Genomic DNA, 21462 nt, shown 5'->3' on the forward strand with positions numbered 1-21462 from the left:
ACAATGATTTGATCCTGCTAACAAATGTCATTGGTGTAGTTAAAGCCTGATGCAACTTGTTCCTCTGTGCCACAGAACTCTTTCTAGTGATAATAAAAAATAAGCTATTTTTAAGTCTGTAGAAAATGAAACAATATTTTGTCATGGAGAGTGTTCTAGTTTCCGTTTGTAGTTTGGCGAGCAGTCTTTAATAGAATGTAGGTTAACAGTCCTCGTGGAGAGAAAAAGAGGAGAAATGCTATGGTTGAAATGTAATCTCAGAATAATGACGATTTAGCTTTTTATTATTTTTAAAATTTGCCTTCAAACGGCTGCTCGTGAAACAACTCGGTCCTACACGTCTCTCAATTCCAACTTCAGCCTTGCATCTCAAGTTGCGAATCAGACTGTAAACAACGAGTGGGCACCAGAACCTGAGAAATATAGCGCCTCGGCCTAAGAGGCGTATCCGTCGTCTGGCTGACAGCCCGTTGGGTTTGAGACTCAACTGCGACAGACGAGGCAGGGCGGTCCGAAAGGATTGAAACGCATTAATGCAGCTGCCTGAAGCACAGAGGTAGCGTTTGCTGACCAAAAAAAGAATACATTTTAAATTAGTTATTTGTGGATTACTCGTAACGCACCTGTCGAGTGGTTTTTAGATACTCACAACTTAGACTTTTTGAGCACTTTGAAGCTTGATACATCAGTAACAGAAGAGACAACTTTGCCTCCTTACCTTTGATTTCTTTGATTAAAATACGCTGTGTGTCGGCTGTTTCTAAAACTCTTATCCCCCCTGTGTTCTTCCAACAGCCATAGATGTCTCTTATCTCCTGGAGGAGGGCGCAGGCCGCCGCTTACGAAGACGGACGCTCGGATTCGGTGATTTTGTGTTTCGAAAATAACTTTGCTACGTGCCTGTCAAGCACACTGCCTTTCCTGTTTGCGAGCAAGGGGCAGAACACAGAGAGACGGCAAGAGGGGAAATGCCGCATTGTTGGTTGTCCGATCATTAAGGACCACAATGTGTCCTTAGGGGCCTCTTCCAGGTTACCTCCTCCAAGACTGGTCATCTCAACTCTGAGAGGGTGGAGGGGGTTTGGAATCGCTGACTCCATTGTAATTTCAGCTTTTCAGGAGTTCTACAGGAGCGTGAAGAGAGAGCTGGCCCTGACTTCTTGCTGAAAGTAGTATGACACAAAACCTGTTTTTTTGTTTTTGCTTTTCTGTTTTTTTCTTTTTTAATGAACATAGGCGAAATAACCCATGCACTTAAATGCATTGAATATTACAGACGCGGGCTGATGAATTCCCCCATCAAGCATCAGAAATGCTACAAGTGGTACTGAATAGGGACGGATAGATGGGGATGTGAATGCTGGAGATTTGTTCCCCCTAGTGGGACCTAGCTGCAATGACAAAATATAACGGAGGAGAGAAGATCAGCGCCGGGACACGTGGGGGAGAATAGCATCGGGGAAATGTAAGTTGAGCAGTGTGCTCAGATGCTGCTCATGAGAGAGAGAGAGAACGAGGGTGGTGAACTGCACTTTTGGTACCATGGATATTGTGAAGCTCTGTGTAATGTATCTATAACGAAAACACTAGCACTCTCCCAGTATTAGATGATGCAGTCAGAAAAAAAAAAGGAAAAAAAAAGCGAGTTAAAAAGTCTATTATCTTTTTCCTGTTATACAGTAGTAACTCATTTAGGAACAGAAGAAGCCGAGGGGTGCGGTTTGTTTTTTGAGTAAAGGGAGGGGAGGGAAGATGAGTGTGTGCTTTTGTCAAAGTGTCTTGTTGAGGTTTTAATTTTGATCTTTGATTTTCTTGCGAGGCAGTCAGCTTCGCCCGTCTTAACATGATTCACCAGCTTAACTAAATCAGGCGTTTCGGGGAGACACCGGCTTCAACTGTAACGCCTTACACAGCCGTGCTCTCCGACTGCCTTGTGTGCGAGTGTGTGTGTGCGTACACACTTGGTGTGTGTCTGTACTCTGCCAGATTTCTTGAAGATATACCTTTCTTAAAAAAAAAATGGAGAAAAAAAAATTAAGGGCTCGATGGCAATTAACAGTTTTAAGAAAACTATGGAAAACAATACTTAACATAAAATGTATCGTGATGGTCATATTTTCTTATATTCTGTGAGACGGGTGGGGCGGTGTATATTGGGAGGGCAAGGGGCGTAACACTTTTTCTTTTTTTCGACTATGTTCCTGATTGCCATGGAGAATGTTTTAAAAAGGAATTGTGATATTTAATGAGATTTCTTCCCCTTCGCCCCCCAGAATGCCTCTGCTAAAAAGGGACAGCTTGCAATGTCCCAGTGCGGTTAACAAGAATGAGACACTGACGGAGGGAGGGAGGGGGATCGGAAAGCTGTACAGTGCCAAGTTATGTAAATATACACACTTACAATGAGTGTCTCCAAAAGCAATATCTTGAAAAATGGATTTTGTTTATTATTGTACTGTACAGGAATCAGCCCTAAATGTATTATGATTATTATAATATTATAATTTCTTCCGTTTGTATTACTATAATGAAGACACTTAAGCTCGGAGGGAAATGATTTTGTTTAATGTCCAGAAAAGCTCACCATAACTGTCCAGACGACATAAAACCGTAAGCTGAGTTTTGGTTGCCTATAAATGAAATTCATCTATGTACTGCATGAGCGAGAAGAATGTCGAATGGACACAGAAGGCATTGGGACGAGACAGCGACTCCGCAACGACACCTTTGTCACTGAATATTGTTAATAATATAACTTTTTAAGGAGAAGCGTACTCCTTGTTTTTTGCTGCAAAGTGTTGAACACTAAAAAAACAAACCAACATAAAAATGTTATGATATTTTTAAACGTTGACGGACACAAAAGTAAAGCTGTCGACCCGATATCATGTTATTATTTTTGTTTTTATTTTCAAATAGGAAATGGTTCCGTTTTGTGATAGCGGTCATTGTATGATGCTTGTACTTGTATTTGTGTGTTTTGTGTGATTCGTTTAGTTATTTTTAGACAATCACAAAATAAGATGCAAGCATTGTAAATGGCAGACTGGCGGACATTTTGTGATGTGTACAGTTTGTCAAAAAAACTTCTTCCACTCGTTAAAAGTTTGTAATTATGATTCTTAAATCATGAAAAATGCTGTTGGTTTTTACTTTTTGTTTTATATTTGTTTTTTTGTTTGTTTGTTTTTTTAATAAAAAGCACTACATTATTGTGAATACACTTTTAGTTGTTGTGCTTTTAATATTCATTAGATAGTTCACAAAAAATGAAACTCCATGTCCAATCATATATTATGTGTTTTGAAGTCATTTGACTAAAGTTGAAGTACAGAAAATGTATATACTATAAAATAAGGTATAATAGATTTTACATTATGGTTTACTAAAGACAGTGGGCTCTGAAGAGTGAAACATGCAGGAATTATGTATTTTTTTCATCGATGTCTTTCCATGAAAATCCCTAAATGTAATCTTGTATTTACCATCATTATTCTAACATTAAATTTCATTTAGCTGTGCATGCTAACAAGTGCATTCAACCATGAGTACAGACGCGCAACATGAAACAAAGTACAAAAGTGCTTTAGGTAAGTGCCAGTTTTTATCTAACCTCAAGGTTTTATTCTCTGACCTCAAGGTTTTATTCTCTGACCTTAAGGTTTTATGCTCTGACCTCAAGGTTTTATACTCTGACCTCAAGGTTCTATGCTCTGACCAATAGATTAATCATCTTTTCGATCAATATATTTTGATGAGAAGTATTTTTCTTACGTTATATCGGTGTTACTATTCATAATGTTAGTGCTCTAGGGTTAAATCAGTTATCAGGAGACCGGATCACCCGGTCTCCTGATAAAGTGCAGCTGACAGTACTGGGTGTGAGGCAGAACTGGAGCTCTTTGTTGGATTCATTTTAAAGAAGAAAAAAAATCAGTATCACACTTTTTTTCTCTCCACAATGAATACCAAAGATGTCTTTTTTTTTATTTTTAGTGAATCAGTTATTACTTGTTTCACTGGATGTGGGCGAAAACCTTAACTGCTACATTTCACCTAGTTCTGAAGGGCTTGGAGATGGCTTTGCCTACAGACGAGAAGAACTTGCGGATGGTGCCGACCCTTTTTGGAGGTGTCACCAAGTAATCTTTGATGGCAGAGGCGATACCGTTTTGAAGTGCTGGTGTCTGTAACACTAATTCAAACAGCAACCTATTTGCACCACCCCACGTCTTGCACAGGTCCTGATGAATGGTCTTGTTGATGTTTTTAAAAGTATTTACGTTTGTGTCAAAATCGACACCCTCGACTTTCGCCCATGTTCTTTCATATAGACGCTTAAGTGTGGCCCTGGATATCAAATCACCTGACACTTTGGCCTTCACGTATATCCGCGAAACCACTTTCTCCACCACAAACCCAACGCAATGTTTTTGAATGTCTTCCTGTGCTATTATTGCCTCTTGCGCAGTTTCGACACGTGTTTGCTCACATAACCTGTCGGAGGCCTCTGCACGGGCCAGAGGAGCGCACTCCTCTATGACCTGGGGTGACTGGTGAAGTCTCACCCTGCCAGGGCCACGTATATAGGTCACAGAGATGCTCTCCTCTGTACCATCTGGTGACTGGTGAAGTCTTATCCCAACAGGGGCAGGTATATTGGTCACAGGGGCGCGCTTACAGCTCATGCAGATGGTTTTCCTCACAGACGAGAAGAACCTGCAGGTGCAAGACTTTTTTGTTGGTTTGGGCTTTTCTTCCACTTCGATCTTAATCACATCCTTTCCAATGATGGGAGGGTGACTGCTGTCACCTGTGGGGACAAATGTGGGGATGTGGGTAATTTCTAGAACTGTATCCCTGAACTCAACTTTGACAGACTTGAATGTTCCACTAGGTAAGTCAGATATTGGCATAACAAATACCTTGGGTACGTCATTACCGCAAGCCCCGCCCACTCAAGCAAAGTGCGCGCACGTGTTGCCATGACAACACCGGAAGTTGATCCACGGGACCCGGCTGTTCGCTGACTCGAGCTCACTTCTGCACAACAATATTGTCACTACATCTGCGACTTCGGGACACAACAATGTCCAGAGAGAGACACAAAGAGAAAACAGAAAAGGCCCAAGCAGAGGACGAGGTCTCTAGAAACTCAGGTGAGACGAGTCTTTCTTCAGCAGGTCAGAGAGCCAGCAGGAGCTCAAATCGGCTAATAAATCCATAAAGAATGAGCGTTACATTTCACTGACGAGACGATTAATGTATGACAGCCGGCTTGAAACTTTTACACCTCTAAGTAGATTATCTGTAAATGATATCGGCTTTCAATGAGTATATATTACCAAAAAAAAAACATGGCACGGTGCTTATTATTTGTTTAACTTTTTAATTAAAACAGAATTGTAGTAAAGAAGAATAAGTAAAAAAAAAATAATTAAAAAAAAAAGTGAAAATAAAGATTGAAATATGAGTAATTAAGTTGAGCACAAACATCTTGAAATGGTTCAGTTATAGTTACTCTAACACTAGAAATAAGCAGTCGTTTCTAAATAATCCAAACACAGTCGTCTGTTTATTGTGAAATTAAATCATGTTCTGTACATTTTATAAAGATCTAAGAATAATAACGTTTTAATCATTTAATGCTTGTACAACTTACACATACACATTCAATAGCTTTACTCTCTGATATATGATATAGTAATTCACAATTAAAATGGAGAATTGCTAAACGCTGCTCATTCTGTTGTTTTCAGGCCAAACTCCAAACTCCAAATTGCCTTCTCTGACTTTTGGTAAGTAACATCAGACTGTTGTTGCTATGTTTTTTTATGGTCACTTTAAAGTTGAAACCCTCCATCCCACAGACGGGTATCAGTGCTCAGGCCATGTGGAGACTGACTTCTATGGTCTTTGTGCCCTTTTGGACATGAAGGATATCCCAGCTGTCACCACCAGGCCGTCAACCTCATCCACCACTGAACCTGAACGGGTCACAGGTAAACGAGAGCTGCTCCTGATCTGACCGCATGGCAGACACATGCTATCTTATTGTACCCTGTAAAATGTTTCCCTGTACTGTATAGTTCATCATGTGGGAAGTCTGAATGTACAGTCGCTTTCCTTTTTAAAAAAAATAATCTCAGCTTCAGTTCACTTCTAATTATCATGATAGTACCTTCAGAGGACTGTCAGTCACAGTTAAATGCTGCACCACTCTGGTCTAAGCCACGTCTCCAAGTGGAAGTGGAGAATGAAGATCCCCTCAGCGCCAATAAACTGAAGGTTTTGGGTAAGAACAAAAAATCCACAGTGAAATATTTACAGCCATATTTGAAATGTTTTCTCTTCTTAAATCCTCATTTGACTTCAAACAAACACAGGGTGGAAGGTAGATGAGAAGATTGCCAGAGTGCTACAGAAGATGTTTCCCTCCTTGAGCAAGCTCCAGAGCCTTCAGTGAGTACTGAACTGATGCACTCCTGTTACAGCGAACAGGGTTACAGCTGTCACTGTTTTGTTCTTGTTTGTTTGGGTAATCTTGTCCTCTGTGCTGCAGTTTTTGGCAGGCAGGACTGACGGATCAAATGGTTGTCTCCCTGGTGGACACGGTATCACTGTGCTCCAACCTCAGGTGGGTGGCTTCTGCTGGCATTCACACTGTGAGACTTATTGACAAAAAGGTTGTAGAACTGGCGGGACATTTACATCACAGTGTGTTTATAACGTTATCGATCCAACGCCGAGGGTTACTGATGGTCCTCCTGCTTTGTTTTATGCCAGAGCTGTGACACTGGAGGGCAACCATCTTCCAGAGCAGAGCTACCACCTTCTTCTCTCTGAAGACAGCGTGTAAGTCACCCAGTGTTTTCCAATCTCACACAGCAGTGGAGAACTTGTTCAAACAGAACCCCAAAAGAGACGCCTTATTCCGGTTGTGTGTTTGTATTCGGTCAAGCCTCACCCACTTGTCCCTGCGAAATAATCGGATGGGAGACAAGGGCGCTCAACTCATCGGGTCGGCGCTCTCAACAACCAGATCTTCCAACAAGAACCTCTTGTCACTCAATCTGGCATTCAATTCTATCGGCGATGCTGGTGCGACACATATTGCACAGGTACAACCCGGGACAGGCACAACTAATGTTCCCCTCATGACTGCTGAGGTGCAGTCTTCATGCATCTTGTTTTGTCTCTCAGGGCCTGCGGTTCAACCGAGGTTTGCTCATCCTCTCACTGTGCAACAATCATATTGGAGACTTGGGAGCTGCTCATCTGGCTGCGGTATCCATTTACATTAAAGATGTTAACTTGGCATATAATGCAATTAATTTAGTGGTTAGATTGTATAGTCAGATAATTGCATTATATTCTGTAATTGTATACGTCTCCACCCCTTTGCCGCTAACGTTTTTAGATTCTTGGAGAGTTTGCTCTCACTCATGAAGAAGTTGTGGAGAGGAGGAAGATGCTTCTGGAAAGACCGCAGTCTGTAAGTGCAGCAATATCAAATACCCACTCTTCCCTAGAATTAATCCTAAACATTAAAGTGTTTCGGTCTAAAAGTAAACGGACGTTCATTACTCTAGAAAAATGCTCTCGTTTGAAAGGTTTCAAACTAGGTTCTTACAAGTATATAATATCAAGACGTTCTAATAAACACAATAAAACTATATTTTCATATCTTTAAAGGTTGAGCCTGAGCAGCCTGCTGACGAGGTTCACTCAGTAGCCAGCTGCACTTCACTATGCAAAGGGGAAAACAAAGGGAAAAAAAAGGTAACGTGCCAAATAATCTGTCTAACGAGTGGAACTCATTTGCTATCTGTGGTTTGTAAACCTTGAGAAGTAATCTTGAGATCTTTTAATTTACAGGAAACATCCAAGAAAGATGAGAAACCAGTTGTCGTCAAAGAAAACCCAAAATCTCAGAAGAAATGTAATCGCTTCCATCACAGAATAACACTTTTGCTTTCTTCCCCTGACAGCTGGGATTTTTATCTTCCCATTTTTATTCATTGCTGTCTCTTTAAATCTCCTCCAGCTTCTGATACAAAGACTCAAAGTAAAACTGTTAAGCATGGAGAGCAAGAGAAAGCACCGACTGTACCAGAGGTATACCAGAGACACACTTTCTGAGCCTGTGTGCCAGGCACCATATGGACACAGTGCAGTAAATAATTCTGTCTGAAGAGCAAAAATCTTGTTCCATCTCACACTTGCTAACTTCTTTCTAGGTGTGTCCGCAGGAAGAGGTGATGGAGGTGGTGAACCCCCTGCTGGACCAGCAGGTGCAGTACAGGGATGGAGAGCTGTTTCTGCCTGGAAACAAGGTGCTCAACTCCCTCAACTTGGCAGGTCAGTAACTGTGAGATGTTTATCTCAGTTCAAAATAAGATGTTCAATCTGAAATCCTTTCACATCAAGGTATTTCCAGAGGCTACAGTCAGGTTTGATAGCAGAGACATGTTCAACTAAACTTATCAATATGGAACATCAATTATGTTGTGGGTTCTTCAGAATCAACAAGCAAAGTTTCCTTTTCAAAATGCTTTTGCACAGATGATGTTGGTTTTTGTTTACTTAATATTAATTATTATGTTAAATATTTTTCAGTCCTACATATAATATTTGACATGCTTTTGTCATTTGTTTAGAAAAATACATGAAGGTTTATTGTTGAAAGATCACCTTAAATTATTGAAATTAGTTTCTGTTTTGTATGAGCTGGTTGCTTTAGTTAACAGCTTCTTCTGCAGGACGATGCACAAAAGAAAAAATGAAACCTTCCGGTTTATTAAAGATAAGTAAAATGTCGTCTGTGTATTCGTGTAGGAAATAGAATTACAAAGAAGGCGTTGCCTCTTTTCCTGAAATCACTCGAGATGCAGGGGGAAGGAGAAGGCCTGCTGCGTCTCTCTCTGCAGGTGTGTGACTCAAGCCAACACTGTGTGTGTGAGTGTTTGTGTGTGTTTGTGTGAGTGTGTGCGTGCATGTGTGTGTAAATTACAAAAATAATGCATACTGTCCCTGGATTTGTGTACTTTTATTTGATTACATTTTTGGGATGTTTTGGAAATCAGTATTAACATAAATGATAACTTTGGCGTACAACAACTTGGATTTTATTTCAATAATCGTACATATACAATAATAGCATTCCTATTGGTAATGATATTATTCTTCTTGCCAAGTTATTACTGGGATCTGGAAATGTGGGAAAATTGGTTGAGGTGCATTTTAAATGTGCTGCTTTTAACTTTTTATCTATTAAAGCATGTTTTTTTGGGTTTGTTTTTTTTACACTACACTCCTTTTAATTTCACTTAAATAAATTGCATCTGAAGTGCCCCACTGCGTACTTTGTTTCGTGGTATTTCTGCTGAAGGAAAGTATTTTAGTAGTTTGGATTATTTAAGTTATATACTGGTTTAGGTGCATCAGTGACTTACTGTGAATATACCACCGACACGTTTGATGGAATCTACAGTGTTAAGAATCGGTTGCAGAGTAATGTAAAGATGATTTGTGTGATGATTTTTCAAACCTGTCTTTCAGAGAAACCACTTCCCACTAGATTGTGAGTATTATGTGAAGATAACAGAACTGATGACGCTCAGAGATCCACTAAAACAGAAGAGCTCCTAACAGACACAAGAGGAACCGAGTGCGTATTCATGCTGAGAGAACTAATCTAATTCTACAAACTGTACTTTTAATTTTCTCAACATGAAAAAGACACCTTTATTTCTCCCTCTGTTGTGCTTTTGTAACACATGAGACAAAAACATGGAAGTATTAACAAAAATAAATCCTTTTTTTGTCTGTATAATACTGCTATTGTGAATTATTTACTGTTGTATTACTGTTTTACTGTTTATTTATATTACTTTTTTTTTTTAATGTTATTTAACTACGTGTGTCTTGTGTGCACTATACTTGTCTGTTGTGTAATCCTGCAATTTCCCCACTAGGATACTAATAGAGGATTATTTTATTTTGTCTTATTTTATAATAGGAACAGTCGGCTTCATTTATTGATTTGTGATTGCCTCAGCAAAATTGGGGAGTTGATTTTAAAATTACGATACGATATTTTTCTTAATTCTTTGTTAAAATAGTAGGGCAGCTGTCGTGCATAGTTAAGACATGTGGGGATTAAATATAGAAAGGTCGCTCGGCAGAGGGAGCTCACTCGTGCTTAGAGGGCGCAGGGTGGAGTTTGGACCTCACCAACATGGCCGCCACGTCCTGTAAAGCCGTCACGTCCGGTTTGTGCTCTAAGGAGCCACCGATATCAACCCGTCGCTTCCGGTAATGCCTCCTTTTCGGCAGCGGCTATTTCCTCGCCAACATGCCAGTGAGTATCCGCAGGCCGCTGTTAAATGACATATGTATCATATAATACACCGCTAGAGAGCCGCCGCACGGCTCTATTGTTACGTAAGAGTATAGCGACTCGACTGGTGTCGGTTGCGGATGCTTTCGTTCAGTTTTGGTCCCAGTTTTACACAAATAATAATTCACGTCTGAGCGCATTGCGAGCGCATTGTGACACAAGATGGCTGCGCGCACTCCGCAATCATGGAGCCAGTTCAACGGAGGATCCGACCGCGCTAGTAACCTCACGGACTTCACATCAGGAGTCGTAGTTTCCTCTCGACTGATGTTTATTGGGTCTATGATCCGGCAAGTGTGCAGCTGGTGCCCAGATATAAAAATATTACCCGCGATTGACGTAAAATGCCTGGGTTACTTAACCAAGTCGTGTAGGCCAGCCGAGGAGCCTGAACGCACCACTCCTTTTGCTAAATACAAACTATGCCAACTCAATAGAAGGCTGTTATTTTAGACAGTTTAATGTATTTGAATGATCAAGGTTTATTTTTGCTTTAAATAGCCCGTGCATTATCTTAATTAACAGTGTTCTTTTAACAAACTGTTAACATTTTTCTATTGAGGTTAACCAATCCCTCTGTCCATTTCCTTCCTTAATGCAGCTCGCAAAAGACTTGTTGCACCCGTCCCCTGAGGAGGAAAAGAGGAGGCACAAGAAGAAGCGTCTTGTTCAGAGTCCTAACTCGTACTTCATGGATGTGAAATGTCCAGGTACAGTTTTCGCCCCTCCATGCACATCTAAGCAAGTACTGTATCATTTGGGGTAGTTGGGTGTTGTAACCGGTCTCTTGTTTTCATCTTTCCAGGATGCTACAAGATCACGACAGTGTTCAGCCACGCTCAGACAGTCGTGCTGTGTGTTGGCTGTTCAACAGTCCTGTGTCAGCCCACTGGAGGCAAAGCACGTCTCACAGAGGGTCAGTATTAACCGACCGCATACACGTCACACCGCATACACGTCACAAAGTTAACTGGTACGGCACAATATCCCACACGCCTACCCACCACTTTTAAGTGACTGAAATATGGTATAAGTCCTGTGAGAGGCTCAAAATGTATGTTTTCCCATCTGTTTAATATTGTATTGGGCAACAGAACCTGAAATAATGCAGGACCAATATGATGCCTTTTATAATTCACTTTTACAATCCACAGGTACTGTTTTTCAATAGACAGTGTTATCCGCACTAGATTACCCAATACTTAACTTGTATTAAACTGGTCACTTGAAAAAAAATCCTATTCAGTAGCCTCACATTTAATTTAGTGTAAAACTAATATTTTATTCAGATGCTACAACTTTGTGCTTGACAGCCAACCAGGATCACGGTTAGAGTCATTTTTACTGCTTTGTGCTTATGACCAGAACTCCAAACCAGAGACCAAGATTGAAAACAATATAAATTCCTGAACCATTGATTAATTATCATCTCGGCCAGTGTGGCAGACCGGTGACATTTTCTTATGCGTCTTAAATTCACCTGATTGTTGCCATTTGGCTGGTGCTTCGCACCCTGAGGAATGGGGATTATTTGTACATGATTTAAATTAATTTGAGATATTTTGAAGTTTATTGGCCGCACTGCCAAGTGATTGGACTTCCTCTTCCGTGGTCTTCCAATCTCATTCCAGTGCCAGATTGACCTCGGTTTGCAGAAGGGTTGAGCTAAACCAGTGGCTCCCCCCTTTCGAAGATTGAGAACAAATACTTACTTTACAACCGTTGTTTAGTTTAACTCTGATACTGTTGGTGGCCTAGTTAGCACGGTGTAGCTCGTCTGATCTTCATAATTTAATCTGTCTGGTTTGCTGTCAAATCTTCTGCTTTTGAGCCTGATGTTCACATTTCTTACGGACACACAATGGATGCCTCTTGAATCAGCACTGTAGGACAATAGCAACGGTGTGCACCACTTGCAGTATTTCTGTACTGTGAGGCCGGTCTTCTGACTGTCATTGTTTCCTCTGGCAGGGTGCTCATTCAGGAGGAAGCAGCACTAGCTGCTCTCCCCGGAGCTGAATGGGAGAGGAGGGGATGGACCGGTGGATATCAGCGCATTCTGCCTCCCGAGACGGCGGCAGACCCAGTGGTCTGATCTGAAGCGAGACCTGCAGACCAACTGGACTGCAGATGGGTTTCCACTGTTCATGTTGACAGATCGGTTGTTGCTGTACCTCTACCCTCCAACCCTGTCTCTCTTAATAAAATGTTGTTTTGGCTAAAGGAACGGTTTGTGTGTGGTTAGTTTCCTGTTTGAGTGGAAGGATTTATTTACACTCTGAGACATTGAATGCAAACAAATTTAGTTAGATGATTCATAACGGACACTTTTTTCTGCACTAGATCAACCAATACATCATTTGGCTGGGGATTATTTGTGCATGATTTAAATGAATGTGACATTTTGAAGTTTATTGGCCGCACTGCCAAGTGACTGGACTTCCTCCTCCGTGGTCTTCCAATCTCATTCCAGTGCCAGATGGACCTCGGTTTGCAGAAGGGTTGAGCTAAACCAGTGGCTCCCCCCTTTCGAAGACTGAGAACACAAACCTTTTTAGCTACAACTCTGATACTGTTGGTGGCCCAGTGAGCATTGTGTAGCTCGTCTAATCTTCATAATTTAGTTAATTTTTTTAAACTTTCAACGGTTAACTGTTTTTTTCATGATACCTTTAAAATACTATGACATTTTTAGACATACCTTGAGGTTTTTTCAACTTTGTAAACATGTATTTTGATATACCACGCTGTCTGTTTATGACTGCACTATGACTTCTGTACTATACAATGACTTGTAACTTTTTTGCAACCTGTTTAAATTTGTTTAACATACTAAAAAACTTTAACAATTATAGTACATTTTTTAAAGTCATAGGACTAAAAAATATGATTTTATAATCACAGTATAGCGATGTTAAACTTTGACCTTTTGTACATTTTCATTGACATATTACATAATTAATTTTTTAGGAGTTAACATGTGATATACTATGACTTTTATTACTAGTGTATTCTAGTGATGTGTCGAGTAATCAGGTAGATTTTGGTGAAGTATGTGAAATAGTCTCCAAAAGCCCAGCACTGTGGAAAAGCTCTAGTTTTTATAAAAAGGAATAAAATGTTGTACAGTAACATAAGCACAGTCACATCACAACCCTCTCCCTAATTAGTTTCCACCTTCCTTTCCCCCCTTATTATATCATAAAGACAGGCAATATTAATAAGTTAATAATTGATGTATTGGCATCAAAAATATAATTTGTTTATTTTTTCAATTCAAGGCTTCACACACCAAAGCCATGGTGTTATTACCTATCACCTGTTTGACGTGTTGTCCACTTGGTGGCGCAGTAGAGCAAATGAAGCCCAATGGTTCCCATGAGAGAACCGATTGGATGGAAAGCTTCAACGCTTCAGCAAGCTTCATTTTGCCATCAATAGTGTAGACCATGATTTTTTACTGGCAGTATATATATATAGCTGTGTACGTTTTCTGTCCATTGTCTCCTCTGACATACGGCTCTGGTCCTTCAGGAGGAAGCAGCACTTGTTGTTCCTGGTGCTGAAGGAGAGAGACGGCGCTCTGGGTTGTAGTGCCTTGTTCCTCTAAGATGGCGGCAGTCTGATCTGAATTAAAACCTGAATACAAACTGGACAGGAGATGGATATCCACTGTTCATGTTCATTTTGGCTTGTTTGTTAGTTTCCTATACGAAGAAAGGGATTCCTTTACTGTCTGAGATATTTAATACAAAGGGAGTAATTTGATCATTTTTATTAGAAAGTACTACCGAACACCAAACCATACTTTTTCAATTGTCATTACATGATAAGAGGAAAGTGCAGTTGTTTACAGGTAAAGCTACTCACTAACATGAAGTGATTACAGTTCTCTGTCCAGGTTTATTTTCTGCTTGAGTTAACGTATTGATCAGGGCTGTGACAGTTCAATCACAAAACAGTGAAAAATGTCCACATGTTTTATCTTTATTAACTGCCCAAAAATAATCAATTCACTAACATATAAGACCAAGACAAACTGCAAATCAAATAGTCCTTCAACAAGTCAATAAGTTGTTATTTTACTACAATCTTTACATTTCTTTGTCAGTCCAGCAACAATGTAAAAAGCCTTCATAAGAAGGGAATTATGACTGATTCAAAAATTTGGATTTTATGGTATTTCTGCTACAGAAATTAGTGCTACCTATTTTTTTTAAATGCATTTTACATACATCAGTAGAGCCTTTATTTTGTTATCAACACGTATCTATCAACCGCCCGTAAGAGTAATGTCCCGACATCATCACTATAGCTGCATTAAAGGCAGATACGTCCCCCAGGAGCACTCGAGAAGCCTTTATTTCTTCTCTACCTGTCGACGCTCGCTCCAGCCGTCTCCGTCTTCCCCTCCCTCTCCCTGAGCAGGTGGCGGATGGAGGAGTTCTGCGTGGACAGGGTGCTGGACAGGAGCGGCATCAGGCTCTTGAAGCCCTCCCTCAACTCCTCCACGTTCTTCTGGAGGCTGTGGATGTGTGTGTCCAGCTCCCCTCTGCAGCCCTGCACCTCCGTCAGCACGTCATACATCACGGTTTGCATCTACATTGGGGTTTATGACCAACCCCAACGTAGGTCCACCAAGAGAAGAGAAGAAAAAGCCATCAGGGAATGTTAGATACTACTTTGTTTCAGTTTTTTTCCAGTTTGAAATGGAAAAGGTTGCATCCACTTGCCTCCCTCACCTTACAGAGGTCCACTAGTGTGTTCCCCTGGTCTGCCAGTATCCTCTTCTCTATCTTCACCTGCCGCAGTCTGCAGAAACACTTATTTAGTTTTAGGTACTACAGTAGGTTAGTATGATGTTGCTATTTTTATGATGTCAAAAACGTGATCAGAGGAGAAATGTTAAAGCGCAGTTGACCCACATAAATATTGTATAAACATGAGACATCATCAACAGTTTTTATAGTTTGGCAGAGCAATACCAATAAAAACTGTTTACAGTATGTGGATCGCTCAGTTTCTGACAATTTCTTTTAGTATTCACACTGGAAAAGTGACAAAAAATATACATTCAATCGATTTGTGAGCGTACTGTTGATTAAGAGTATTCTCCTGCAATGCATTGCACAAAGGACATGGAGGGCTCCTAACAGCCGTAAAATGTAATTGTGGGTGCTGGTGAAACGGTGCCAAAAAATCGGCATACTATTATGCTGTGCTATGCTTTTTAATGAAGAAAATCCTATGCTTATACATACATTAATTCATTAGGTGTTCAGTAACTGTCAAGTCATACTATATGTTTTATTACTATTTTATGGAACACTATATAAGGACTTCCTGAGATATTTTTATGGGACGGTATACTTCGATGTCCTATGTAAAAAAAAGTCCACATAATACTATAGCCCTTTTTATTTATTTTCAAATGGAGCCCTAAACTGTCTGTGACATTTCAAAAGTTTTTAAACAACATTTGTACGACTTAAAATTTTTATGAAATACATTATGTTTTTTTTTTATGGCATACTATTCTATGACTATAACTTATTTGATGAGTTTTCATTGGCATGCTATACGGTAACTTTTTATGATTTTTTTTAATGGCATACTATATTATAAATTTTGTTAATACATTTAAATGGCGTTGAGTACTATGACTTTTATGTGGCATTTTTATTGCACACTAAACTATCGCTGCACTCCGGTTCTGTACATAAACAGTGTTTCCTCCTTCCTGTTTAGGGAATGTCGGTTAATAAGTGAACATCCCAAAACAAAAGTCAGAACGGAGCGACCAAACGACGGCTCAAGCAAGAGCCTATCGCCTTTTTATGTCACCAAGAGGCCACCGTAGTTCTCCAACACGCGTGGAAAGGGAAGGGTGAGCGAGGGCGAGCCTTCAGTCTTCTGCAACCTCACCACGAGATGCAACAAAACACTACACACTGCTCCTTTAAATGGTCACGTTCACTGTGGGTCAGGATGTGGAACTAATTAGGCTTTGATTAATTATCAGGTTAATATTATTATACATATAGCACATGTCGCAAATAAAGTGAAGAACAGCGGTTTATTAGGGTTAAGTGTCTTACTGGTGGATGGCCAGAAGCAGCTTCCGTCGATGCATGCGGACTCGACCGTGGTCTCTCTCCCTCGACAGCTTAGTGTGTTTGTAGATAAGCCAAGTCTCCCTCAGCACATTTGCTGCGGAAATTTTTATCTAGTAAAAGGATGGAGAAAATCAGTCAGGATTGTTATTTTATGTTTATGCATATGACCTGAAAGCAGTGTTATGGACTGCAGATGCTGAACGGCCCCTACGTAATAACCTCAGTGAACTATGCATTTAGTCTCGTTCTCCACTTTAAAGCCTGAAACACATTTTCTTGTCGGCTGATATCATTCGTGTGTTTTCTAATTGAAATGCTTTTTAAATTGACATGCTGCTGGAGTATTCTGTAAACGAGTTGTATTGAGCAATGTCCACTTGTTTCAGTCCATTCACAGCTTTTTTTCTTCGGATTAATATGAGTTGACATGTGTTATCTGAAGCGTGCAAGGATAAAACTGCATATTTAAGCGGTTGCATGACAAAATAAGACTCAACCCATGCCTGTTTCATTAACATCAATATGTAAAATAAAGCCACACTGAGGGAAACATTGGTGTTCACCCTCTTGGTGATGTGCGAGTCCATCATGAAGTTGTGAACATGTTTCTCTGCTCTGGTCAACTCCAGCTTCCTGGCAACCACCGCCACCACCAGGACTGTGCAGCCAGCGCCCTATGACAGGATTAGACACTTTTATTAGGATTTACAGTGAGAATTTTGTTGTGAAGGGAAACTATAAAGTCGCTGACTCACCATTATCCCGGTGAGGAGACAGATGCTGCGACCACAGTAGGTGTGAGGCACCACATCTCCGTAACCGATGGACAAGAAGGTGACAGAGACCATCCACAAGGCCTCCATGTAGTTGCTACTCAGGTCTCTGTAGTTGTGGTGTCTGTAGGAATCAAAAGGATATTATCTTACTATATTTCCATGTTGCTTATATTTTCTCTCTTTCTGGTCTTCAAAGATTACTCTAGCTGAATTGGGTGCAGCGGGAATGAGCCCTGAAGCCCATAAATACACTCTACCTTCACATTACTGACGGAGTTTACTTTGTATTCAGGCATTGGACCACTTTAGACACTGCTACAGATTCAGCAGTTGAGATTTAGATATAATCGCTTACCTCTCACAAACATGTAAGCCCCACGCTGCCACGAGCCACAGAGAGACACTGAAAATCATCAGCACAGTCCCGGGGTAGGTGGTCATGAGTGTTTTTCCCACAAACCGGGTGTTGAAGTGTATCTAAAGAATTTAGAATAGCACCTGTCAGATTATGATTATATAACGCAGAGGAGACGAGGGATAAGAAAACCTGTTCTCAATCTTTGCTTGATACATGGATGGCAGGTTTGGCATTGCTGTGGGGAGACAAAGGCCATTTTCATCCCTCTTCACTTAAATGGCATTTATAAGGGAGGGGATTAGCCGGGTGCATGTCATCAACTGTGGAAAAGAAGGCCAAGAAGCAAAGCAGAGCTAGCGAGGGACACACTTCAATAGTCAAACCTCTGGAGACTCCTCGGCCCACCAGACAGAAGGCATAAACAGATGTGCATGAAACGTTCATAGAGGAGGCCCAGCCCAAATCTCTGTCCAAAGTATACACTTTAATATCCCATGAGTCATGCAGGTTTCTGCACAGTTTTTAAATGATATCAAAATTGACAGTGCAAATCCTCGCTCACTTAAAAGCGCGTGATCTCTTCACTGTACTAGCCGAGCCGGTTAAAGCCCGATTCTGTCGGCGGCCCGTGGGCGACGTCCCACCTTGTTGAGCGCGCCGATGCTGCGAGACGCGGTGTCGGTGAAGAGGCGGCTGTGCAGCATCATGGCGCGGCCCAGCAGGTAGAGCCTCAGGAACATGGGCAGAGCCAGGACTATCTCCAGCTCCGTCTCCGACAGGATCAGGGGAGTTGTGGAGTTTTGGAAGGTCTCCTGGAAGTACGTCAGCAGACCCACTGGATATGGATGAATGGCCGCCGTTGCCAGCTCCAGGCCGACCAGAGCCACGCGATCGCTGGTCATGGCGATCCGCCAATCCTCTGCACCAATGTCGTGAACGTAGAGCTGCCAAAGACAAATCGGGTCACCGATTCTCTACATCTTATTCGGTTTTAGTCTCGGAAGTACAACTGCGTGTGAGAAACATTTTTATGAAGCCAGAGGGAGCTTCACAAAGAATAAGATAAATTGCTTCAAGTGATGTCATGAAACATTGTGGTTCTCCTACTCTTTTACACTGGCTGACCATGTTAGTACTCTTTTAAAGGACTAAAAAAAAAAGACATTTTTATTTTTTCCGGCTTTCCTTTCTAACATTGTTTACTTTCTGCTTATTAAATATTGAGCTGTTTCACTTCAGTTGTGAAGAGAAGTTACCTGAATCTCACAGCAGTGGTACGCTATGATGAAGCCCAGCAGGATGATTGTAGACAAGCTGATGATGGACTTGAGTGTGAGGGAGTAGATGGAGCTCTGAGGGGAACACACACACACACACACACACACACACACACACACACACACACACACACACACACACACACACACACACACACACACACACACACACACACACACGATTGTCAATCTGATAGTTGTTGTCCTTACAAAGCTCAATCTATAAAATGACGTCAGTGATCCTCTGCAACCTCATAATCTTACATGCATTTGGATAATCCATGTGCATGACGTAATGACCATGACTTTATGGGCGCACTGTGCCTTTTCCTGCTGTTGGTGGGAGGTCAATTCATATACTGACTTAACATAATTTCCAGGCCGGTCAAGATATACAAACCGGAAAATAGAAAAAGGGAAACAAAAAATTCAATGGACAGTTTTTTTTGCAGTGAAAGTTGTGATTACTCAAAATCTAATTTCTTAGACAGTAAACTATTTTTAAAGGAGACGATAGTGATGCAGTTAGATCATTTTTTTTGGAAAAACCTTTTCCTGTTACATTCACATCTCTCAAAGGATTTCTCAGGGTCTCAGTGTGTTGTGTCCCGTCTCTCTGACCTTGCTGTAGACACTCCAGGAGAGCTCTGTCTCCGTCACCATCAGCAGCATCCCAAATATCCCCACTGCCAAGGCGCAGTCATTCAGCCGCTGCCTCCTCAGAAACAGAGCCCTCCTGTGGACCAGCCGCCAGCCGATGTTGTGGGTCTTCCAGTATGAGCCGTCTTTGGAGTCGTCTTTGGCGTCGTCTTTGGCGTCCTCCTTGTGTTTCGGGCTGGGCTGGGAATTGGGATCGGGGATCGGACCGGGACACTCCACTCCTGGCAGACGTCCTTTGGCCTCGGTCAGGTGCGGGCGATGCAGGAACGTCTCGTTGTGCGGCTGGAAGTCGTCATCTTTGCTGGTGATGATGATCTCTGGTAGACTCTGGTGGTCGTACATCTCCAAAGAAATGTTGCCTGCCTTGCAGCGCCCTCGGCCCTCAACCTCCTTGACCTCTATGTGTGACCTGCTGGGGCCCTTAAAGAGTGACCCGCGGGGAGACATGGGCACGTCAGTGAAGGAGGTGACTTTCTCCTGGAGTCTGTGAGCTCCTGCGTTTATTGCTTTGCACTGCTGATTACACTCCTTGTGTGCTGGATATTGTCTCGCTTTCTCGCACTTCTTCTCTTGGCTTTTGTCTCCCCTCCTGTTGGAGCGAGGCGAAGGCAGGACGTAGAGGTGGCCGTTGTATAACGGTGTGGTGGCCATGGCCTGGGTTCTGTCCAGCCACACGGTGTGGTCGGCCGACGTTTGGACCGTGCGGTGTATCCCGCACTGCGGGGGGCAGGACTGAGACGGAGGAACCATCCTGGGCGGGAGGAGGGGGCGCTGGTCCTCCAAGTCGTCTTCATCCACCACCGACAAGTTCATAGAGGGGGAGTGCTCCATGGCGAGGGAGTCTCCAGGTGGTAAATCACCGGATCTGATTCAGAGGTTTGAACGGTGGAGAGAGACAGGCGACAATATCAGTGGGAAGGGAGGTTTAACAGAGGAGAACGACTTTGTGAAAGAAAGCCACAGCTACGAGAAGAAGTCAGCGATTAGTAGCTTTGTCGAAGATTTCCAGAAGCTTGTCGTACTGATGCACAAATTGCATTCTTAATTGTATTATTTTGTATTCATCCGGTTCTAATACAATTTTAGAATGATGGAAAATCAAAACGTTTATAATTGTTTGTTTTACACACAATCAAGATTTAGTCGCACACTTTACTAAAAAAAATATAAATATTTTCTATTTTACCCCTTTTTTTGAATTCTTACCTTCTCAAAGTCAGGTGTTCCAAAATATGAGGAAGAAGAAAAAGGCCTCAACGCTTACAACAGCTGTTTCTATCTGGAAATTATTTTTGTATTCAATCTGTTTATGGTCCAGATGGTCCCATCTGCTTGAGTCACAAAAAGATCCTCCAAATGAAATCCTGTCGCAAAGCAAACTCAAACACGCCGCTTTCATTCGGAAGTTCAAATTTAAAGTTGAGCGATAAAAACTGATCGAGCTGCAGCACTGATGAACCCCGGCGGGATCAAATCAAAGTATTGCAAACGTATCTGCACTGCATGTATAAATTTTCCAGCAATCCACGGCATCAGCGTCACGCAGCCCCTCCCACAGAGTCAAGCCGAGGTTATGAACTTCTCCTTCATATGACGCTGTACGAAGTGAATTTCCGTCGAACTCCATGACATTTTCAGACATGTATTCCCATGTTCGGCTTGGTACGGTTGTCCACCATCAGACATCTTCCTTACAGCTGCAGGGGCTTAATGACTGCAAAGTATTTAAGTTGCAGATGCTGCATTGAGCAAAGGCAAAGAGTGAGTCATCTGTCTCTTTTTTAGCTCGGATTGACAGATTTCCTCCTCCCTAAGTGTGTGTGTGTGTGTGTGTGTGTGTGTGTGTGTGTGTGTGTGTGTGTGTGTGTGTGTG

The 21462-nt window shown here is 41.7% G+C and overlaps 4 protein-coding genes and 2 non-coding genes across 8 annotated transcripts in view; 5 read left to right on the forward strand and 1 right to left on the reverse strand.

Annotated features, from left to right (window-relative positions):
- Window positions 1–3223, forward strand: part of ash1l (ash1 (absent, small, or homeotic)-like (Drosophila)) — a 30588-nt gene extending 27365 nt beyond the window's left edge. For all 3 annotated transcript variants that reach the window (XM_068574960.1, XM_068574962.1, XM_068574961.1), the window contains exon 27: window positions 796–3223. In XM_068574960.1, the coding sequence (XP_068431061.1) occupies window positions 796–887 (92 nt within the window). In that variant the 3' untranslated portion in view covers window positions 888–3223. The remainder of the gene's footprint in view (window positions 1–795) is intronic.
- Window positions 3224–5005: 1782 nt separating this feature from the next.
- On the forward strand, window positions 5006–9835 carry lrrc71 (leucine rich repeat containing 71). Its single transcript, XM_068575839.1, has 16 exons — window positions 5006–5159; window positions 5760–5798; window positions 5871–6002; window positions 6179–6295; window positions 6387–6462; window positions 6563–6637; window positions 6787–6855; window positions 6962–7121; window positions 7204–7287; window positions 7421–7495; window positions 7696–7782; window positions 7879–7942; window positions 8048–8118; window positions 8241–8361; window positions 8839–8930; window positions 9562–9835. The coding sequence occupies exons 1-16, from the start codon at window positions 5090–5092 to the stop codon at window positions 9649–9651; spliced, it is 1422 nt and encodes a 473-aa protein (XP_068431940.1). The 5' UTR covers window positions 5006–5089; the 3' UTR covers window positions 9652–9835.
- A 396-nt stretch (window positions 9836–10231) lies between these two features.
- Window positions 10232–12629, forward strand: rps27.1 (ribosomal protein S27, isoform 1). The gene is made up of 4 exons (XM_068575840.1): window positions 10232–10363; window positions 11004–11112; window positions 11208–11318; window positions 12374–12629. The coding sequence occupies exons 1-4, from the start codon at window positions 10358–10360 to the stop codon at window positions 12400–12402; spliced, it is 255 nt and encodes an 84-aa protein (XP_068431941.1). The 5' UTR covers window positions 10232–10357; the 3' UTR covers window positions 12403–12629.
- Window positions 11979–12108, forward strand: LOC137785288 (small nucleolar RNA SNORA35). Its single transcript, XR_011077485.1, has one exon. It is a non-coding gene; the product is annotated as a small nucleolar RNA SNORA35 (small nucleolar RNA).
- Window positions 12630–12820: 191 nt separating the features above from the next.
- On the forward strand, window positions 12821–12950 carry LOC137785289 (small nucleolar RNA SNORA35). Its single transcript, XR_011077486.1, has one exon. It is a non-coding gene; the product is annotated as a small nucleolar RNA SNORA35 (small nucleolar RNA).
- A 1345-nt stretch (window positions 12951–14295) lies between these two features.
- On the reverse strand, window positions 14296–20495 carry LOC137784566 (small conductance calcium-activated potassium channel protein 1-like). The gene is made up of 9 exons (XM_068575342.1): window positions 19551–20495; window positions 18909–19004; window positions 18297–18596; window positions 17650–17771; window positions 17274–17415; window positions 17082–17192; window positions 16501–16628; window positions 15145–15214; window positions 14296–15001 (listed from the first exon to the last, which is right to left on the reverse strand). The coding sequence occupies exons 1-9, from the start codon at window positions 20418–20420 to the stop codon at window positions 14774–14776; spliced, it is 2067 nt and encodes a 688-aa protein (XP_068431443.1). The 5' UTR covers window positions 20421–20495; the 3' UTR covers window positions 14296–14773.
- Between the last annotated feature and the right edge of the window lie 967 nt (window positions 20496–21462).

The sequence above is a fragment of the Clinocottus analis genome, unplaced genomic scaffold, assembly GCF_023055335.1.
Source record: "Clinocottus analis isolate CAN_PGR_092001 unplaced genomic scaffold, fCliAna1.0.p SCAF_14, whole genome shotgun sequence".
NCBI lineage: Eukaryota > Metazoa > Chordata > Actinopteri > Perciformes > Cottidae > Clinocottus > Clinocottus analis.